At 50.2% G+C, this 16,809-nt stretch overlaps 8 protein-coding genes across 8 annotated transcripts; 5 read left to right on the top strand and 3 right to left on the bottom strand.

Moving 5' to 3' along the window:
• Positions 1–72: 72 nt before the first annotated feature.
• P175DRAFT_0560570 (uncharacterized protein) lies at positions 73–1,542 on the top strand (the record flags this gene model as incomplete). Its single annotated transcript, XM_040900991.1, has 5 exons — positions 73–229; positions 282–525; positions 577–629; positions 679–1,301; positions 1,351–1,542. Exons 1-5 carry the CDS (start codon positions 181–183, stop codon positions 1,540–1,542), a joined length of 1,161 nt encoding a protein of 386 aa, XP_040749273.1. The 5' UTR covers positions 73–180.
• Positions 1,543–1,726: 184 nt separating this feature from the next.
• P175DRAFT_0444984 (uncharacterized protein) lies at positions 1,727–2,755 on the bottom strand (the record flags this gene model as incomplete). The annotated part of the gene is made up of 1 exon (XM_040894257.1): positions 1,727–2,755. The coding sequence occupies one exon, from the start codon at positions 2,753–2,755 to the stop codon at positions 1,727–1,729; it is 1,029 nt and encodes a 342-aa protein (XP_040749272.1).
• Positions 2,756–4,332: 1,577 nt separating this feature from the next.
• Positions 4,333–5,374, bottom strand: pre8 (proteasome core particle subunit alpha 2). The gene is made up of 2 exons (XM_040897915.1): positions 4,566–5,374; positions 4,333–4,499 (listed from the first exon to the last, which is right to left on the bottom strand). The coding sequence occupies exons 1-2, from the start codon at positions 5,068–5,070 to the stop codon at positions 4,381–4,383; spliced, it is 624 nt and encodes a 207-aa protein (XP_040749271.1). The 5' UTR covers positions 5,071–5,374; the 3' UTR covers positions 4,333–4,380.
• Positions 5,375–5,906: 532 nt separating this feature from the next.
• On the top strand, positions 5,907–6,905 carry P175DRAFT_0445048 (E3 ubiquitin-protein ligase MARCH; the record flags this gene model as incomplete). Its single annotated transcript, XM_040894263.1, has 2 exons — positions 5,907–6,719; positions 6,771–6,905. 2 exons carry the CDS (start codon positions 5,907–5,909, stop codon positions 6,903–6,905), a joined length of 948 nt encoding a protein of 315 aa, XP_040749270.1.
• Positions 6,906–7,794: 889 nt separating this feature from the next.
• On the top strand, positions 7,795–9,630 carry P175DRAFT_0560567 (uncharacterized protein). Its single transcript, XM_040900990.1, has 2 exons — positions 7,795–8,993; positions 9,071–9,630. The coding sequence occupies exons 1-2, from the start codon at positions 8,002–8,004 to the stop codon at positions 9,450–9,452; spliced, it is 1,374 nt and encodes a 457-aa protein (XP_040749269.1). The 5' UTR covers positions 7,795–8,001; the 3' UTR covers positions 9,453–9,630.
• A 30-nt stretch (positions 9,631–9,660) lies between these two features.
• Positions 9,661–10,885, bottom strand: P175DRAFT_0486681 (amidohydrolase family protein). Its single transcript, XM_040895640.1, has 2 exons — positions 10,527–10,885; positions 9,661–10,448 (listed from the first exon to the last, which is right to left on the bottom strand). The coding sequence occupies exons 1-2, from the start codon at positions 10,826–10,828 to the stop codon at positions 9,734–9,736; spliced, it is 1,017 nt and encodes a 338-aa protein (XP_040749268.1). The 5' UTR covers positions 10,829–10,885; the 3' UTR covers positions 9,661–9,733.
• A 186-nt stretch (positions 10,886–11,071) lies between these two features.
• On the top strand, positions 11,072–13,774 carry P175DRAFT_0526394 (uncharacterized protein). Its single transcript, XM_040899468.1, has 3 exons — positions 11,072–11,989; positions 12,053–12,813; positions 12,878–13,774. The coding sequence occupies exons 1-3, from the start codon at positions 11,557–11,559 to the stop codon at positions 13,625–13,627; spliced, it is 1,944 nt and encodes a 647-aa protein (XP_040749267.1). The 5' UTR covers positions 11,072–11,556; the 3' UTR covers positions 13,628–13,774.
• Positions 13,775–14,436: 662 nt separating this feature from the next.
• Positions 14,437–16,054, top strand: P175DRAFT_0526393 (uncharacterized protein). Its single transcript, XM_040899467.1, has 4 exons — positions 14,437–14,742; positions 14,859–15,165; positions 15,252–15,677; positions 15,749–16,054. The coding sequence occupies exons 1-4, from the start codon at positions 14,700–14,702 to the stop codon at positions 16,023–16,025; spliced, it is 1,053 nt and encodes a 350-aa protein (XP_040749266.1). The 5' UTR covers positions 14,437–14,699; the 3' UTR covers positions 16,026–16,054.
• The last annotated feature ends 755 nt before the right edge of the window (positions 16,055–16,809 follow it).

The raw sequence follows: 16,809 nt of genomic DNA, 5'->3' as shown, positions 1-16,809 counted from the left end.
CCTGACCTGAATGACCTGCCGTTTTGGGTAAGTACTCTCACGCCAACTTGAGTCGCTCGAATCCACGACCAGACAAAGTGCACCCATGAACAACCACTATGCGATCAATCTTGGATATAGAGTTCTTGGTATTGCTTTTTGTTATTGCGGGTAACGTGTCAGATCCTCTCCCGGCTTGATATGAAAATGAACACACAAGACTTGCTCAGTCCTGTAACTCAAAGATCTCGTATGTTATTGAGCTATCGAATAGAGGGAATCATAGCTAAGACACAGTACAGGACCAGTTGTCTCATTCCCGGCATCGCAGTCTCTCTGGGCTTCTACGACCCTGAAAACGGGAACCATCTCCACGGGGATCTCCCAGCTGGACGATGCAGTCTGCACACCCTCGACTGAGGGGGATGATGACGGTGATGATGATGACGGTGATGACGGTGATGACGATGCAGACTGCCGTGGAATTCACCAAGGCCATGTGACTGAAGTATATGGACCTCCTGGAGTAGGAAAGACGTCACTCGCGTAAGTCTATTTTACCCAATGATATAGGGGATTTTCGTCTAATGAAAGTAGATTAAACATCGCCTCAAATGCTCTTCAGACCGGCGCAAAAGTGGTTTGGATTGGTATTATCTCCAACTCACATCCAATAGCAACCTCTAATTCTCATCTTAGATACCGGATCTCCCCTTCCACGGTTACGTCTTCGGAGCATTCTACTGAAGTCCATCCAGTCTTCAGAATCAACTGAATCGCCAGAGGAGCTTATGAAAAATTTGGTCTACTTCCGAGCTCAGTCTCTGCCGCATTTACTGGCGCTTCTGCTCCATCCCCCGACAGGCTTTCCACCAGACGACAGCAAATTAATGGTCATTGACTCTGCATCCGCACCATTCCCTTCATACTTCTCTAATCCGACGGAACTCAAGGCTCGACTAGCACAGTCAAGGACGACAGACAAATCTCATATTCAATGGCTCATGAACCGGAACTCCAATGTCACGAGCGATCTCGCCAATCAATTAACTAAACTAGCGACTGCACACAACCTGGCAGTGCTTGTTATCAACCAGACTCGCACCAAAATCAAAGGCCAACCGCGCGCAACTCTGTGTCCAGTACTGGCTGGGGGGGCGTGGGAAAGCAGCGTTTACACTAGAATTGTGATGTACCGTGACTTTCCATCTGACGAGGAAGATACGCCCAAAAACGTTCGGTTTGCAGAAGTGACGAAAAGAACAGGCAAGATGCTAGCACTGAGATTGGAAAGTAATATCATTCCATTCGTGATTGAAAGAGTAAGATGTTAACCCGGGTCTACGCATTCCATAAGCTCATTTTGACTAGGACGGGTTACGTGGGTTGGACAAATATCAGTCCCCTCGTATGGTTGCATTGAATTCAAAAGAAGACCCAAATAAAAACGGACAGAGAAAAAGAAAAGTAGATGAGATTTCGGACAGTCAAGACGAGGGCGACTCAGACGCTGAATACGGTTGGATTGACGGCGATGATGCCGGTCTGCTCGAGCAAGACTAGCAGTCGTGGATACCACGCCAAAATACAGGCAACATATGGAACCACCCATGAAGTCAACACACATATCCCTCTGACTGTCACATTATTCTGTTACATCGTTTTATACACTGCCGAAAGTACTGCCTGCCGTGCTAAAGTGTCCTGGGCTCAAAGAGCACCCCGGCTGATTCTTCGAGGAATCGGATTAGGCCGCTTCAGTAATCTTGTCTTTTGGACGCCGCTCAACCCAAGTTGAAACCTCCGTCATGGCCAATATTTTATCCTCGGGGACCTCAATATGTGCGGTACCTCCCCGCTCTTTGGAGGTGGCGTTGATCACCGAGGTGCGACAAAAGCTCAGTCCCCCAGGAACTGCTAGTGACATTGCGCCTGGATTGTGACCAGACTGGAGGGGGGGTAAATGGATTGGGCTCCCAATGAGATGCGGGCGTCTGTTTCCCTGGACTACATCGACCAGCTTTCCAAGCACAGCAAATTCAAGCTTTAGCTTGATGCTGTAGATCACGCCTTTGAGGGTTATCTGAACTGAATAGTAACTGGCATACTCGAGTCCGAGCAAAACCAGGTCCATGATGACAATCGACACGTTTATACCCACAAGCTGATGCATGATTTTTCGGTTTTCGCGGTTGGAGCCGAGATGGAGCATTCTGGTTGTTTCCCAGACATATAAGCCTGAGATAATTATCTCCTGGACCGTGAAGCCGGTCATCTGGATCTTTTCCATGATATTATATCCTTTGACAAAGAGTGGATTTCTGTGGAAAATGTTGGAACCGTAAGTCAAGATTGTTGTGGGAACGTGCAACAGGAATATGTTCGCGATTATCATGTACAGCACTCGACGGAGCATGCGTTCGTCTCGAATCACCAGATGCAGACGGGAATATAGGACGAACGCCTGCCCAGTGACCATTGTCCACCAGCCAATCGTGAGGATGGTGACAGAAAATGTGGAATCCGCGCCGCTGAAAAATTTCAAGAGAAAGCCAACTGAGTATGGAACGACGCCCAGGCAGCCGGAAAGCAAGAGACTCCAGAAATATAGTCCTTTCCAGTGGCGGAATGTCGATAGCACGAGGACCACCAGTTCGAACACATTGTAACAGGCGAGCGCGATGAAGATCACCAATACTGCCTTGAGTCCATACCTGTCATCCGCCAGTTCCCCAGATATTCCGTCCAGAGGGTCCACGGTGGAAGACACAGCCATGGTGATCTATGGTGGCCTTCGAGTAGTCAGGATCATGAGAGAACTGGTAGAAATGGAGGGTGAACCTTTTAATTTTTTTTATTTTTTATCCCCCTCCCTCAACCTGTTGCGCGACGGGAGGCAAAGAAAGCAAGAAAAACCAGCATAGGGCAATATTTTAAACCCGTCTGAAGGGAAGCACCCACCACCAGCCGATATCACCCTAAAGACTATTCGTGAAGGACAACCACCAGCAACCGTCCTCAGCCTGAGTAACGGTTACCCCAGTATACCTGATCGATACAAATACATACACAGACCGCCGTTTACCCTTCAACCTAGTAGCCATTTTCCTGATATTAGAGCAAACTCCCGATCTCGACCAAGCCATCACTTCCACAACAGAAAGATGCATCGATGAGGAGGAAAATCGAACACGAGCAGCCCCTGCCGTTGCTTTAAGGCTAGACATAAAGCAGAAGATGGGACGCTCCAACCGGATGAGTGGAATACAGTAAGTACACAGTCGGTGTTGGGGGGGGGGGGGGGTGGTACAGTCTTTCCGAAGCTTTTTTTTTAGTATTATTTTTCTGATTTCTTCGTCCTTGCTAGTGTTAATAGGGACACAACGCTCCCATCTATGACAAGACTCCCTATGTATTGTTTGTAGTCAGAGTCAGTCGTGGTGGGTGCATCTCCGCTCAAGAGGTCTTGCAAGCATCCAGACAGCTCGAATCCGGGGAAGCCACCTTGGAGTAGAAAGCAATCAAACTTTTTTAGTCAGACCCAAAACACTTACTTACAGTCTTCTTAAGTCGAGCCAGCGCTGGGTTGAACAATTCCCTTCTCTCTTACCCCCCTCCCCCCCCCCTAGAAGATAGCCACTGGAACCATTTCTTCACCTGTGGAAAATAACACCTAACACCTAGTCCAGCTGCACACGCGGGAACAATAAGACCAAGAAAGGGATTGTTGTTCGAATGTTTCCATGTGGGTTTCGTTTCGTGGGCTTTGCTTGAGAGCGAATCAATCACCTACACTACAATATACATACCATACCTACTAGTTAGTTATGGGACTATGCGGGTTTGCTATGTAACAGCAACATATGTGGTAACCCGGCTTTCCATTGACGTTTTCTACTTTACTACTACTACTGCTTCTACGGATACTAGTTGCCTAGTAATTACTTCGTCACGGAATACATACGCCCGGTTTCACAGAATAACTAGTGCGGGAGTCGCTCCAAGGCATCCATCCATCCCGCGTATACCGTTTGACGAGACTGGGTTAAGCAACGCCTAAGCGACCTAGTGAATCCTACCTATTATCTTAAGGAGGTGAATCGCAAGGGTTAGGGTTAGGAAGAAGATGGTTATTATTGGTTTCGTTCAATAGATTACTTGGCGATAATTCTTTAACCACGCCCCGGCAATTTCATCAGCTGGACCCGTCACTGTGGCCCAAGCTCAGATCTACAAATCCGATACTCTCCGATATCAAGTGCTAGGGCCATCCCTTAGAGAGCAACGGGCAAAGATGGAAACGCTTATCATATCGTAGGAACCTCGCAAGACTTGATAGATGTCTATTATGCTACAAGGCTCGACGAGGATCAAATATGGAAATCGGCATCAACGAATAAATCATAGACTGGTCAGATAGTCCTCGATCTCCTCTTTGGTCAACTTCCTGAACCGGGGGCCACGCGCCCCTTCGACACCTTCGAACCCCAGCAGATGATCGGCGGGGGGCCCAACGATACCTATGATACCTCAGTTAGCAGATGATATATCGTAGGAAATTCTCCGTTGAGTTGGAGAAACCCTACCAATTTCTATTGTGTCCCCGTTCATCTCGCCTTCGATTGTCTCCTTCAAGGTCAACAGCGCAATATGGATCGCATCTTCAAGCTCGAGCCCCTCAGTGTAACGCTTCTCCAGGAATGTCTTCGCACTCGTGGCATGCTTGCCAATCGCCGTGGCCTTCCATGGGTAATAACTGCCGCTAGGGTCGACCTGGTACAAGCTAGGGCCACCCTTGTGGATACCGCCTGTCTTCCCAGTCGCCTTCTTGGGCTCGTCCTCGCTTTCCTTCTGCTCAGTCTGCTCAGCCTCGGGCTCGATTCCCTCGTCCCAGCCGGCAATCAGTAGACTGACACCATACGGTCGGACACCGCCGGACTGGGTCGCCTCTTGCACGACACGGGCAACATCCTGCACTAATATCCGGGTTGGGGGGTATTCGTTGTAGATGCGCTTGTATCCCGTGTGAGAAACTTTGCGTGCCTTGTCGACGAGCACACGGTAGTCGGGGCCCATGCCCGCGTAGACCATGCCGATATCTGGTGTGATCAGGGAGATTTTGGAGAGAGAGGGGGGATCGATCAGGGGCGAGGAGGATTTCTTTTCAGTAGCCAGGACAATTCCGTTTGTGGCTAGTTAATTGTCAGTAGCTAGACGTATGCAGTTGATCGATGTTGTAAGGCGTGGGTGGGGCGAGTAGCTGTACCTTTGATTCCGAGGGCAGTTACGCCCTGGTTAACTGCGTTCAATGCATATTCTGGACTCAATCAGCAAGCTAGCTTCGGGTCTTGATGGACAGAGGTAATTACCGATCTGTACCAGCTTTCCGCTGCAAGTGAATGTTAACAGGTGTTGCAACCGCCTGTGGTTTTTCGGAGCTCCAGCTTACCTGGGGGAGAAGGTGGTCAAGGAGAAGGAATATCTGTCGGCCATCGGGACGTCTTGGCAGTTCCACGAGCTTTATTCGAGATACCAAATTCAATAGCGAGTTCAAAGAAGGATGTTCGAGATGGAAAGAGAGTCGTGGGGGGGGGTCCAAGATGAAGCTTCCCTCAAGGCCAGAGTCCAGAGCAGGCGACAGGATGTTGACGCAGCAGCTTGGGTCGATTAGGCGCCAAGACCGCGTCTGGGGCGGTGACGATACGCGAGCGGCTAGCTTCCTTTTTTTCCGTCAGCTTCTCTCCACTTCATCTTCTTTCGCCAGCTGATATTTTTTTTTTCCCCCTCTTCTTTTCTTCCTGTGCAATCTGTCGGATTGTGTGCATGGTTGATCTGTGGCAAGAACCCCAACCGTTGATGTAATCGGTTGTCGTGCTATCCTATGCTATTGCTATGATCTTACCACTCTGAAATCCTAGGCCAGCAGCATGAATAGGCCAACCTGGCAATGGTCTGCAGGAACCTCTCCGACGCCCACAGCCTCCAGGAGCTCCGAGGCAGACCAACCCCCTGAAGAATCCCGGCAGGCCGGTGATTCAGGTGTTCCCAGACCTGAGGCTCCCAAAAAACATTACCCACCTCGCGTCTGCCGCATCTGCCTGGAGTCTGTGCCTCCCACCTTCGTTCCTCCCTCTGAGAACATACCAGGGTTTCTCCAGCGCGAGCCACGGATTATCTATGAGTCTTCGGATCCAGAGCTAGGCCGACTCCTTCGGCCCTGCAAATGCAAAGGCTCTGCCCGGTATGTCCACGAAGGATGTCTCCAAACCTGGCGTCATGCGGATCCCGGCTACGGCAAGCGGAACTACTGGAACTGCCCGACTTGTGGGTTTCGGTACCGGCTAGGTCGACTCGCCTGGTCGCGCTGGATCAGTAGCACTGTTACGCAGATATTCTTAACCTTCAGCATTCTGATTTTGACCGTATTCGTTCTTGGTTTTATTGCTGACCCCATCATTAACCTTTACGTCGACCCCATGGACACGATCTACTACGCTGAATTCTGGGAAGTCAATAGGGTATCGAACACCAAGCGGGCTTCTTGGTTCGAGCACTTCGTCAAGGGAGTCGCGTCGTTAGGACTGTTGTCGTTTGTCAAGGTGATATTTGCCATGTCACCGTGGCATTGGTTCAACATCCGGTCCACATCTGTGGTGGGTGGACGCAGAAACGCCGGGAGAAACCGAGTAGCTTCTCTGAGCTGGATCATGATTGTGATTGGTGTTGGAACTTTTCTCTGGGTATGCTGCCAACTGTCTTTGGGTTCTGTATTAGCTGCTAATGATGCATAGGCTGTATATAAAGGCGTAAGAGCTTGGAGCCGGAGAACGTTGGAAAAGGCCAGCGAACGCGTGCTGGATGTTCCCCTACCTGACGACGACGATGATGATGATGGGGTTGAGGAGACAGGACGTAAAATGCAATAACTATACCTGCATTGAAGCAAGTCTGCTTCGTGTTGTCTCCCGCTGTTGTATCAACATCGCACAACTTTAAGTTGTCACGCTCCTCTCAATGACGTGCCAATTAGTCAATGTGCGAAGAACGACACTGACCCTCGTAACCTCGGGCAATCTGAGAGGTAGAATATCGGGAGGGGACGTTTTGTTCCCACCTTCGTTCTTCTCGTCAAATCAGGTATGCTTTGAGGGAGGGTCGGACTGCATTTTGACTCGATCAGTTCCGACGCCTTTGAAGTGGGCGTTTTTGATTGAGGTGCGGTGCATTCTTAGTTAATTGTAATCAATAATCTACTCTCGGTACTTGTGTACTTTTTTCTTTTTCTTTTTCTTCCATTGTGCTTTAAGGGTATGGATTATCGAAGCCTGATCAAACCTGCCCACCGCAGTACTCTGGCAGACTATAGATCTTATCTTCATTCTGGATGATTGGCTCAGTTTGTGATTCCATACTATATTGATCTGCCTGCAGCCACAAAAGTCTTCACACAAAGTTGCAAAGCATTCTGCAGGTTCATTCAATACCATATACAACATAGGTGATTCTTAACACAAATTCATGTGATGACTGGTTCTATATCGGGGATTTCCGTTAACATCTAGCATGATTAGATTCACTGTAAAGAATAATACTATTATAAGCACAAAGGGATAAAACTAATCACTATCTAAAATATATAGCGCATTCTAGCCAAGATATATAGTGTGATTCCTGTTTTCCCAGTGCTTGGGATTCTATACTGGCTAAAATGCGTATTCACTACGCCAAAGCTGGAGTGAGGTATATCAAGTTTATTAGCGCAATATATCACAACACAAGACAGAGTGAATGTTATCTTGTTAATATAGTGGTTGGGATTTATTTTCCTTGACTATAAAGATGTCCATCCTCACCTTAACACAGAATCTCTCACTTTGTTTCTTCTTGCCCTCTCTATTGTTCCCAAAATCCCCTGTTCCCTGTGTGCCTCGATATCCAAGTTGCTGCTGTATCTGAAGCCTTTCAACCCATTTCCGTTTCTTGTTCTCGCATTTGAGGTAGCCTCTCTTCATCTCATTCATCATGGACAGAGAATTGCCTGTGGACATCAGCGGAGAAGCTGCACCTTCTTCTTTCGAAGCCCAGCATAGTTTCGGCCTCCATTACCAGACCCCCCATTTTCTGCCTGTCCGCATCAAAGTCTCAGATGAGGCAAACGAGCCCAATGAGCCTGAGGATTTCTACGGGGTTCGTATTGACCAAACCGACGAAGAACGGATCGAACAGATGCTCTCCGAAGCGATGAACACGCCTCTTGACACCCCCGTTCCCGACGAGCACGACAGCTCCCAGGACCATGACAGTAGCCCTAGTCGTAATTTCGACACTACCAACTGCAACATCGATCGTCCTGACACTCCCCAGTCCACGGCCTCGACTATCACGGAACCGTTCCCGGACTATTACGAATCCTGCGAAGCGAACGTACCGCCTGCGGCTGACAGGGCCCAAGAAGAAGAAGAAGAAGAAGCATACAACTACGCCATCTCCAAGGTTGTCGACGAGGTTATTCGTTTCGGCGATGTCGACAAAAGCATCTACTTTCTGCCCTTTTCCCTTGACACCTGTGAATCGCCGACGACTGTGAAGGGGATCGAGCCCGTTCCCCCGGCAGTTTATGAGCATGTGGGCCACGATGGCAGGTTCACGGAGATGGAGGCTCGCAAGATGCATCTATGCGACCAGATCCAGTACATTTTGCTCAAATCCGACATCAAGTTTTCCCTGCGCAAGCGGTTCACGGCGCTCACCAACATGATCATCGAAATGGAATACGTGTTCTGGCGCGGCAAGGGATTCCCTCGGGACTTTCTGCCGTTCCTGACGCCCGAGGAGCTTTTCAAGGTCAAGGGCTTCGCTATTGAAATCGTTCTGTATGCTTGTCGTCTGGGATCGATCCTCCACGAGGAGGCGAGGAACGCCAATCGCGTGCGGCACCTGGTTGCGGAAATCGCAAACGAGAAGGACAAGTCTGTGTTGATTCGGTTCAGGAATATGTCTCAGATTATTCTTCAGTAAGTTTTCTCTCCGAGTTTCGTTCCGTAAGAGACCGGAGGGGGGGGGGGGGGAGCGAGCGCTGACTTTGCTGCTGGCACTCATTTAGTAACCTCACCAAACCGCGGTCCATGGAACAGCATCTCCTGGAAGTGTTTTACGAAATCTACACTCGCTACTTCTATCATGATTTCATGGTCTTCTTCAACCATTACATCCAGCAGGCTGACTACATTATCCCCGAATTGGCGGATCTCCACCGCATATCGGTTGCGACTGAGGACATCCTTCGCCAGGGCATTTACGACTACAACGCTGTTGCGGCGGTCAACCTGGACATTAAGGATCGTTTTCTGCAGCCGGCGTTCGCTCAGTTATCCGAGGGTCCTGCGATCTGGCAGCAGTGCGTTATGGAGCGTCAGTGTTTGGATGAGTCCGCGGAGGCGGCTCCTGAAGATGAGCATCATCAGCGTGAATGATTGGAGTTTTATTGGGATATCTGATTGAATAAGTGCAGGTGGCATACATGTGGATGATGAGGGGGGAAGAGAGAGAGAGAGAGAGAGAGAGAGAGAGGAAGGAAGGACTCGAGGTTCAAGGTACAATGATAGTACTAGTCATGGTTGACGAGATGTATGAAACGAGACGAATATCTACGGAGTAGTTTAGCGTCTGCAGAGTAGATACCCAAATGCCAGAGTGTTTATAATATTGGTAGCCCAAAGTACATATTTACATCTATCTAAATAAGAAGAACTAACTAAGCGTTTGAATCCTTATAATCACCCAACTTGAACAATTTCTTCGCATTCTCCCTGCCAATCTTCAAGCGGTCATTCAGGTTCAACTCGGCATTATCAAACCAGTCGCAGGCATCCCCAAAGGTCTCAAAGGGATAATCGATGGAGAACAGAATGCGATCGGCCCCCACCTCGGCCATGCAGAAATTCAACGTGGTGGTGGAGAAATTCCCGGAGGTGGTAATCCAGATATTGTCGGCAAAGTACTCGCGGATGGTGCGGCGGCAGGTCTCAGCCAGGCCCAGCAGCTTCTTGCGGTCCTCGAACCAGTGGTTGATGCGCCACATGTCAAACGGCACATGTTCGCCCAGGTGGCCCATGATGATCTGCAGCTTTGGGTGGCGGTCGAACACGCCGTTGGTGACCATGCCCAGCACGTGCAGACTCACGCCCTGCGCAAAGCTGAGCGGCGGGCCGATCAGCCATTTGCGGTCCGCCCAGAGCTTGTCGTAGATGGTGCCCGTGGGGTTGCGCGGGTGCAGGTACAGGGGCACGTCCAGCTCCGTGCAGGTTTGCCAGAAGATGTCCCAGGCGGCGTTGTCGTAGAAGATCATGTCGTCGCCGTCGGGCCCGGCCCGTTGCGTATCGTTCACCAGGGCGCCTTTGAAGCCGTACTTTTCGACGCAGCGGCGGAGTTCGGTGGCGGCTTCTTGGGGGTTGTGCATTGAGAGGGTGCTGTAGCTTCTTATTAGATTCTGTTTCTTTCCTCCAGAAGTCAAGGTAAGGAAGTCAGGGTAGGAAAGTAACACATACGCAAACGCGCCAAAGCGATCGGGCTTCTCGCGAATCTGCTCGGCAATGTAGTCATTGATCTCCACGGCGAGGGCCTGAGCCTCCACGGGGTCCCAGATATCCTGGACTCCCGGGGCAGTATACGACAGAATCTGGTATCCCACGCCGTACTTATCAGCAAAGTCGACGCGGATCTTGTTGATATCTGTGATCTCCTTGGTGTGGGTTTCAGGGTCGGTGGAGAAGAGACCAGCCCACCAGCGGGTCTTTTCTTCGAACCGGGGAAGGGCGAAGGCTTCTTCGAGAGCGATCTTTCCAAGCATTTTGGCGGTTGTTGGACGGGATAGTTGGAATACGGGAGAGGTGACAATGAAGGGAATGAGGGTATTCTTATATAGATGTCAAGTGCGCGGAACGCCATCCGACACCAGCGATCCGCCTCCTGCTCTCTACCCGACAGACTCTCCCCGCATTGATAAGCGACAATATATAGTTAACTATGGGGTATTTGTAGGTAGTATATTATTATATATCCTTCATTTACCTAGTTATCTCCAGAAAGAAATGCTTACTCAAATTAATCTAGATAACTATATTCTGGGAATGTCCCCCTACCCCTAGGAAATGTAGAATTATCAATATCCTAAGAATAGCTTCTTGTCCTGCCACGAAAGAAGCAATTCCTCATCCCGCCCGGGGCAATGTCAGCTTCGTGTCAACTCGAGTGCTCTCTATTCCATCTCCTCTCCCTCTCCCCGATTTCTCTTGCTCGGTCCGGAGTACGGAGAGCACAGAATCTAGGTCCCATGTGGCGGGTGTTGTTGTTCTTTGTCCTCATTTTGGCCGATATTGAGTTCGTTCTTTGTCTGCAACTCCCGAACCCTCGAGTTGATCACAAGCCCTCTTCTGGGTTCTCGCTCCTCCCTCGTCACCTTGGACTTGGATCCCCTCATGTTACTGCCTGAATTCTAGGATACGCCCCCTGTGAGCAAGCAGTGTTGCGCTGGAAATCCCTTCTCCTATTTGACCCAACACCACACATCCCCCACACATGCCAGCAAAAGAGGGGTTGGGCCCCTTTGCGGACCTGGTTGTTGAACAGCAGACAGAGAATATTGAATTTGCGATGGATATTGATGATGGCTTTGTGCCCCAGCGTGCCTTTGGGACTGCAGCAGAGCGTGCTCGACGGAACATGAATGCAAAGCTGGCCAACCCCCTGGCGGGCTATACGCATGCGGAGCTGCGCAAGCAAGGAATTAACTTTGCCATCACACATACCATCGGCGGGGAGGAGGATATTCGTGCCTTTGCGATTGGTGCCGTCCTGGCCCAGGCTCCCGAGAAATTCGAGACGGTGGCGGGCCTGACGGCTCACGAGCTGGAAGTCTTGCGGAATGAGTTCGCTCACCGGTGGTCGCAGCCTTGGACCATGTATCTGGTAATCATACTGTGCTCTCTGTCGGCTGCCGTGCAGGGGATGGGTAAGTAAGTCACTTCTCCTAATCAATAGGCTTAATAACCGGCTGATGCGCCCCGCGCGCCAGATGAAACCGTTGTCAATGGCGCGCAGATCTTCTACAAGCATCAGTTTGGAATCGCAGATGAGACGGTCTCGCGGTCCAACTGGATATCGGGCCTGGTGAACTCGGCTCCATATCTATGCTGCGCGGTGGTGGGCTGTTGGCTGACCGTGCCTTTCAACTCTTGGTTTGGCCGACGTGGAACAATCTTCATCACTTGCGTTTTTTCAGCCATTGCCTGTCTCTGGCAAGGGTTCGTCGGCACCTGGTGGCATTTGTTCATCGCGAGATTCGCGCTGGGATTCGGCATTGGCCCCAAATCGGCCACCGTGCCGGTCTATGCAGCTGAAACGGCCCCCCCGGCCATCCGTGGCGCTCTCGTCATGCAATGGCAGATGTGGACAGCCTTCGGGATCATGTTTGGTTATGCGGCGGACCTTGCATTCTTTCGAGTGCCCGACTCCCCTGGGATCGTGGGCCTCAATTGGCGTCTCATGCTGGCCTCCGCCATGTTCCCAGCTGTGGTTGTCTGCTGCTTTGTCTTTACGTGCCCTGAGTCTCCGCGTTGGTACATGTCACGGAAGCGCTATGACCGAGCATACCAGTCGATGTGCAGTTTGCGCTTTGAGAAGATCCAGGCCGCCCGCGATATGTACTACATGTACACCCTCTTGGAAGCCGAGAATTCTATGAAGCTCGGCCAGAACATCTTCATCGAGCTGATGAACGTTCCTCGCAACCGTCGTGCGATGATAGCATCGGAAATCGTCATGTTTATGCAACAGGTAAGACACAGAAGAGATTCATTATTCCGCTTGCTGTCTCTTTCAACCGACTTAACGCTGTTAGTTCTGTGGGGTCAACGTGCTCGCCTACTACTCCTCGGAGATCTTCCTGGGAACCGCCAGCGCGCACTCCATGCTCACCATCTCAAACCAGCGCACCGCTCTCACTGCATCCCTAGGCTGGGGCCTGATCAACTGGCTTTTTGCCATCCCGGCCGTCTACACCATCGATACCTTCGGCCGTCGAAACCTCCTCCTCACCACATTCCCGCTCATGGCGCTCTCCATGTTCTTCACGGGCTTCAGCTTCTGGATCCCCGATGACGCGCAAAACAATGCCCGCCTCGGCTGTACAGCCCTGGGCACCTATCTATTCGGAATCTTCTACTCGGTCGGGGAGGGCCCGGTGCCGTTTACATACTCCGCAGAAGCCTACCCGCTCTACGTCCGCTCCTACGGCATGGCTTTAGCGACCGCCACCACCTGGCTCTTCAACTTCGTCTTGGCGATCACCTGGCCTTCCCTGCGCCAGGCGTTCAAAGACCAGGGCGCGTTCAGCTGGTACGCCGCGTGGTGTATTGTCGGGTGGTGGCTGATTCTCATGCTCATGCCCGAGACCAAGGGGAAGACCCTCGAAGAGCTAGACCAGGTGTTTTCGGTCCCTACGCGGTTCCATGCGGCTTACGGACTGCGCCAGATTCCTTACGTCTTCAAGCGCTATGTGCTGCGGTGGCCCGTCCAGCCGGAGGTTTTGTATGAGCAGGATGATTCGTCGGCGAATCTGGCAGAGACCGGGTTCACCGCCGTGTGCTGAGTTCGAGGTCAGGGTGATGATTATTATGGTGAGGAGATTACGCGAAATGAAAGACATGGCATATACCCCGGCGCATATACAACAGGGAGAATATTATACGTGTAATATATGTATATATATATATATATATACTACGGAGTACATAGGAGTACATAGGACGGATTCTGAATCAACACATTCCATTTGAGCTGTCTAATATATACGCTGTGTAAAACGAGGCGAAAACAGAGATCGAGCGAATATTCTATCCTATGAATCCTGTTAGCATGCTGATCTGATGAGCATAGAAATGCAGCAAGAACAGGGAAAAGCACTTCATCAGACAGCAGTTGGTACGATTGCTGATCCGCATAGAATAAACTCAGAACAGGTCTGTGTGAAATCTTGCTTCATCCTTGAAGTTTTTGGGGGGGGGGGGGGGGAGGGGGGAAGCCACATCAATACATACCTTGATTTTTTTTTTTTTAGTAGAGAAATCTGATTCCATCAAGTCCATCAATGATATCGAAGAGACATGAAAAGACATGAAAAGAGAAAAGTAAAAAAAAAGTCGGCGATTTAAAGGATTGCTCCGACCACGCTAGACAGGATTTGGTTCGCGTTTCGCTTAAGCATCCAATCAAACTGCAGAAATCGACAGAAACCGCCTCATGTTTAGCATATTTGCACGGTTTGCATACTTTGCGCAGATCCCAAAAAAAGTAAGTCTGCCTTTTTTTTTTTTTTTTTTTTTTTTTTCGACACAGGCATCTCCATCAGCGCGTGGGCAGGTTTAGTGGGTTCCGCTCTCACGTTGGGTTTTTCGCGCCGTTCGAAGTCGAGATTCACTCGTTCTTTGCTTGTCGATTGCTGTGTAGCGAGCGCTATTGTGGTTGCGACTTGAGGTGAGAGGTTGAATCTATCTACGCTATACTTACTTATGCCGCTCGTCTACCCTTTTGTGTCGGTCGAATTCGGAAAATCAGCAAAGCTTGGTTTGAGGGGTCCTGGTGCTAATACTTGATTGTCGTACAGATTTTTCCGTTTCCTTTCACATATATTACAATCTTTTTTAATAGATATAACCGGCAAGATGGTCGACGCTCCCGAGAGCCCTGCACCGGAGCAACAACAAAGTGTGTACTCCGAGATATCAATCTATACCTGAACTCCAACTCCCCAACTCCTTGGGCTACTTGTTTATCTGATTGGACCGGCGTTTGACTAATTCGATCTTTTGCGCTTCTTCTAGCTCCTCAGAAACCTTTCTATCAGAATGGTGTTAGAACGACAGGTCGCGCGTTCCATTCCCCCAACTGGCGTGTGAAGGGTGAGGAGAGCCCCAGCACGGCTGGTGCTGGTGCTGGCTCTGAGGCTGCTCGGTCTGGTTCCCCCGCTGGCACGCCTAGGACGAATACCTCGAGAGTGGCGTTTAGCAAGCCTAGCCCGCATGTACCACAGGCTATCTCGGAGGGACGACGACTATATGTGGGGAATATGCCCTATACGGCGAAGTCGGAGGATGTGCAGGCGCTTTTCACCGCTGCTGGGTTTGGAATGTATGGATTGCCCTTTGCGTCAGCGTGCAAGAGAGAGAGAGAGAGAGAGAGAGAAACAAAACTAACCAGGCTGGGGTTGACCACAGCGAACGAATCGATATCGCCATTGATCCCTTTACCGGCCGCAACCCCTCATACTGTTTTGTCGACCTAGAGACCAAAGAACTGGCCGAGCGGGCAATGGCTGAACTAGACGGACAGGATATGCTCGGGCGTCCGGTGAAGATTAAGCCTGGTGTGATCAAGTCTGCAGGCGAACGCTCTCAACAACGAACTGAGCCCACGCTTGGTTCTCCTCGCAGCAATAGAACCTCGCCCTTCAATGCGGACCGGTGGCGTCGAGACGATCCCGCCGGTGCCTCTGCTTCTGCTTCTGCTTCCGCTGCCCCTGGGACCCCTTCCAAGACAAATTCAGATTCCAGCCGTCGGTTGTACGTTGGCGGCCTGCCAAAATTGACAGACCAGGAGGCGATTACGAGCAACATTACCAACTTTTTTAAGGATTATAATGTGTATGTTGTTTTCTCTCTCTCTCTCTCTCTTTTCAATAAATCTTCTGGCATTGGTTCTAATATCACGATAGGGAAAACGTCAGCAAGCTCTTCACACCTCACCCTGCGAAACGCTTCGAGCCCGGTGACCATTACTACCTGTTCGTTGACTTCAGCACGGCGGAAGAAGCGCAGACCGCGATGAACGCTTTGAACGGACAGGAGGGTCCCTGGGGTGCTAATATCCGCGTCCAGCGGGCTCGGGGCGAGACATGGAATTCCGAAGAGAGGAAGAGCAAGTGGCCTTCTTCTCGGGGAACTGGAGCTCCTCCCGCCGCCACCGAGGATGCTGCTCCCACGGACGCATAAAATTTTGCTTTTGCTTTTTTTTTTTTTTTTTGGAATTTTGCTAGACTTACTATTATGACGGCCGGTGTTTGTATTATTGCGCGAGTAAATGACAAAATGAGATGGACTTACGGCAGCATAGCACATGTTCTACGAATGGATTTCATTATTTTATGCCTCAGGCAGCGCATCCACATCGAAAATGATACCCGAGCCACCTTTGGGTGGATATCCCCCGGGAATCTCCATTAGCAGACAAAAAAAAAAAAAAACCAAGAAGAATTCCCACCTGCATGTCTGGAACTTTTAGTTTTGGGCTCTTCAACTGGTAGAAGAATCCAGAGCGGGTGCGATTTTACCCGACACGAAAATGTTGTATGGATCACGTGGAGGCTGGAGTCATTCACTCGTGTTCAATCCTAAAGAAGAAATAAATAATCATCATCTGAGGAATCCAGTGAATCAATTGATCAACCGTCATTCTCTATATATAACCAGCTAACTGCTTGATTCCCTTCTCCTGCGGTTTCCTGTCTCGTTCGATTCCTCCTTTGATACATGTTGGGGCCAATTCTTGCCCCGCGGTATGACGTCTGACTCTCTCTTGCTCTCTCTCTCTCTCTCTCTCTCTCTTGCTCTCGCTCGCTCGCAAAAAGGTTCCTCCTCCTCTCTCCTCACCGCATCGACACTTCTCAGCTCCATCCAACCAGATCTGTTGTTGATCGTGTGATAATCTTCATCTTTTCCCAGGAGGTCCAGCCCAAGTAACTTGATTTATCTACTAGTTGAGACAGCCGGTTCTGGC

Source organism: Aspergillus ochraceoroseus (assembly GCF_002846915.1).
Source record: "Aspergillus ochraceoroseus IBT 24754 chromosome Unknown P175scaffold_9, whole genome shotgun sequence".
Lineage (NCBI taxonomy): Eukaryota > Fungi > Ascomycota > Eurotiomycetes > Eurotiales > Aspergillaceae > Aspergillus > Aspergillus ochraceoroseus.
Note: the sequence above shows the minus strand (reverse complement) of the source record. Positions and strands in the feature narration are given on the sequence as shown.

Bases quoted from the DNA above. Each gene is read 5' to 3' on its own strand.
- pre8 (XM_040897915.1), bottom strand. From the start codon at position 5,070: ATGGTCTACGCGGGCATGGGCCCCGACTACCGTGTGCTCGTCGACAAG. The intron at 4,500-4,565 runs GTAGGGTTTCTC...GAGGTATCATAG, and splicing joins CGGGGACACAATAGAAATTG to GTATCGTTGGGCCCCCCGCC.
- P175DRAFT_0560567 (XM_040900990.1), top strand. From the start codon at position 8,002: ATGGACAGAGAATTGCCTGTGGACATCAGCGGAGAAGCTGCACCTTCT. The intron at 8,994-9,070 runs GTAAGTTTTCTC...ACTTTGCTGCTG, and splicing joins ATGTCTCAGATTATTCTTCA to GCACTCATTTAGTAACCTCA.
- P175DRAFT_0486681 (XM_040895640.1), bottom strand. From the start codon at position 10,828: ATGCTTGGAAAGATCGCTCTCGAAGAAGCCTTCGCCCTTCCCCGGTTC. The intron at 10,449-10,526 runs GTATGTGTTACT...AAGAAGCTACAG, and splicing joins GATCGCTTTGGCGCGTTTGC to CACCCTCTCAATGCACAACC.
- P175DRAFT_0526393 (XM_040899467.1), top strand. From the start codon at position 14,700: ATGGTCGACGCTCCCGAGAGCCCTGCACCGGAGCAACAACAAA. The intron at 15,166-15,251 runs GTATGGATTGCC...GGTTGACCACAG, and splicing joins ACCGCTGCTGGGTTTGGAAT to CGAACGAATCGATATCGCCA. The intron at 15,678-15,748 runs GTATGTTGTTTT...ATATCACGATAG, and splicing joins TTTTTTAAGGATTATAATGT to GGAAAACGTCAGCAAGCTCT.
- P175DRAFT_0526394 (XM_040899468.1), top strand. From the start codon at position 11,557: ATGCCAGCAAAAGAGGGGTTGGGCCCCTTTGCGGACCTGGTTGTTGAA. The intron at 11,990-12,052 runs GTAAGTAAGTCA...CCCGCGCGCCAG, and splicing joins GGCTGCCGTGCAGGGGATGG to ATGAAACCGTTGTCAATGGC. The intron at 12,814-12,877 runs GTAAGACACAGA...TAACGCTGTTAG, and splicing joins TCGTCATGTTTATGCAACAG to TTCTGTGGGGTCAACGTGCT.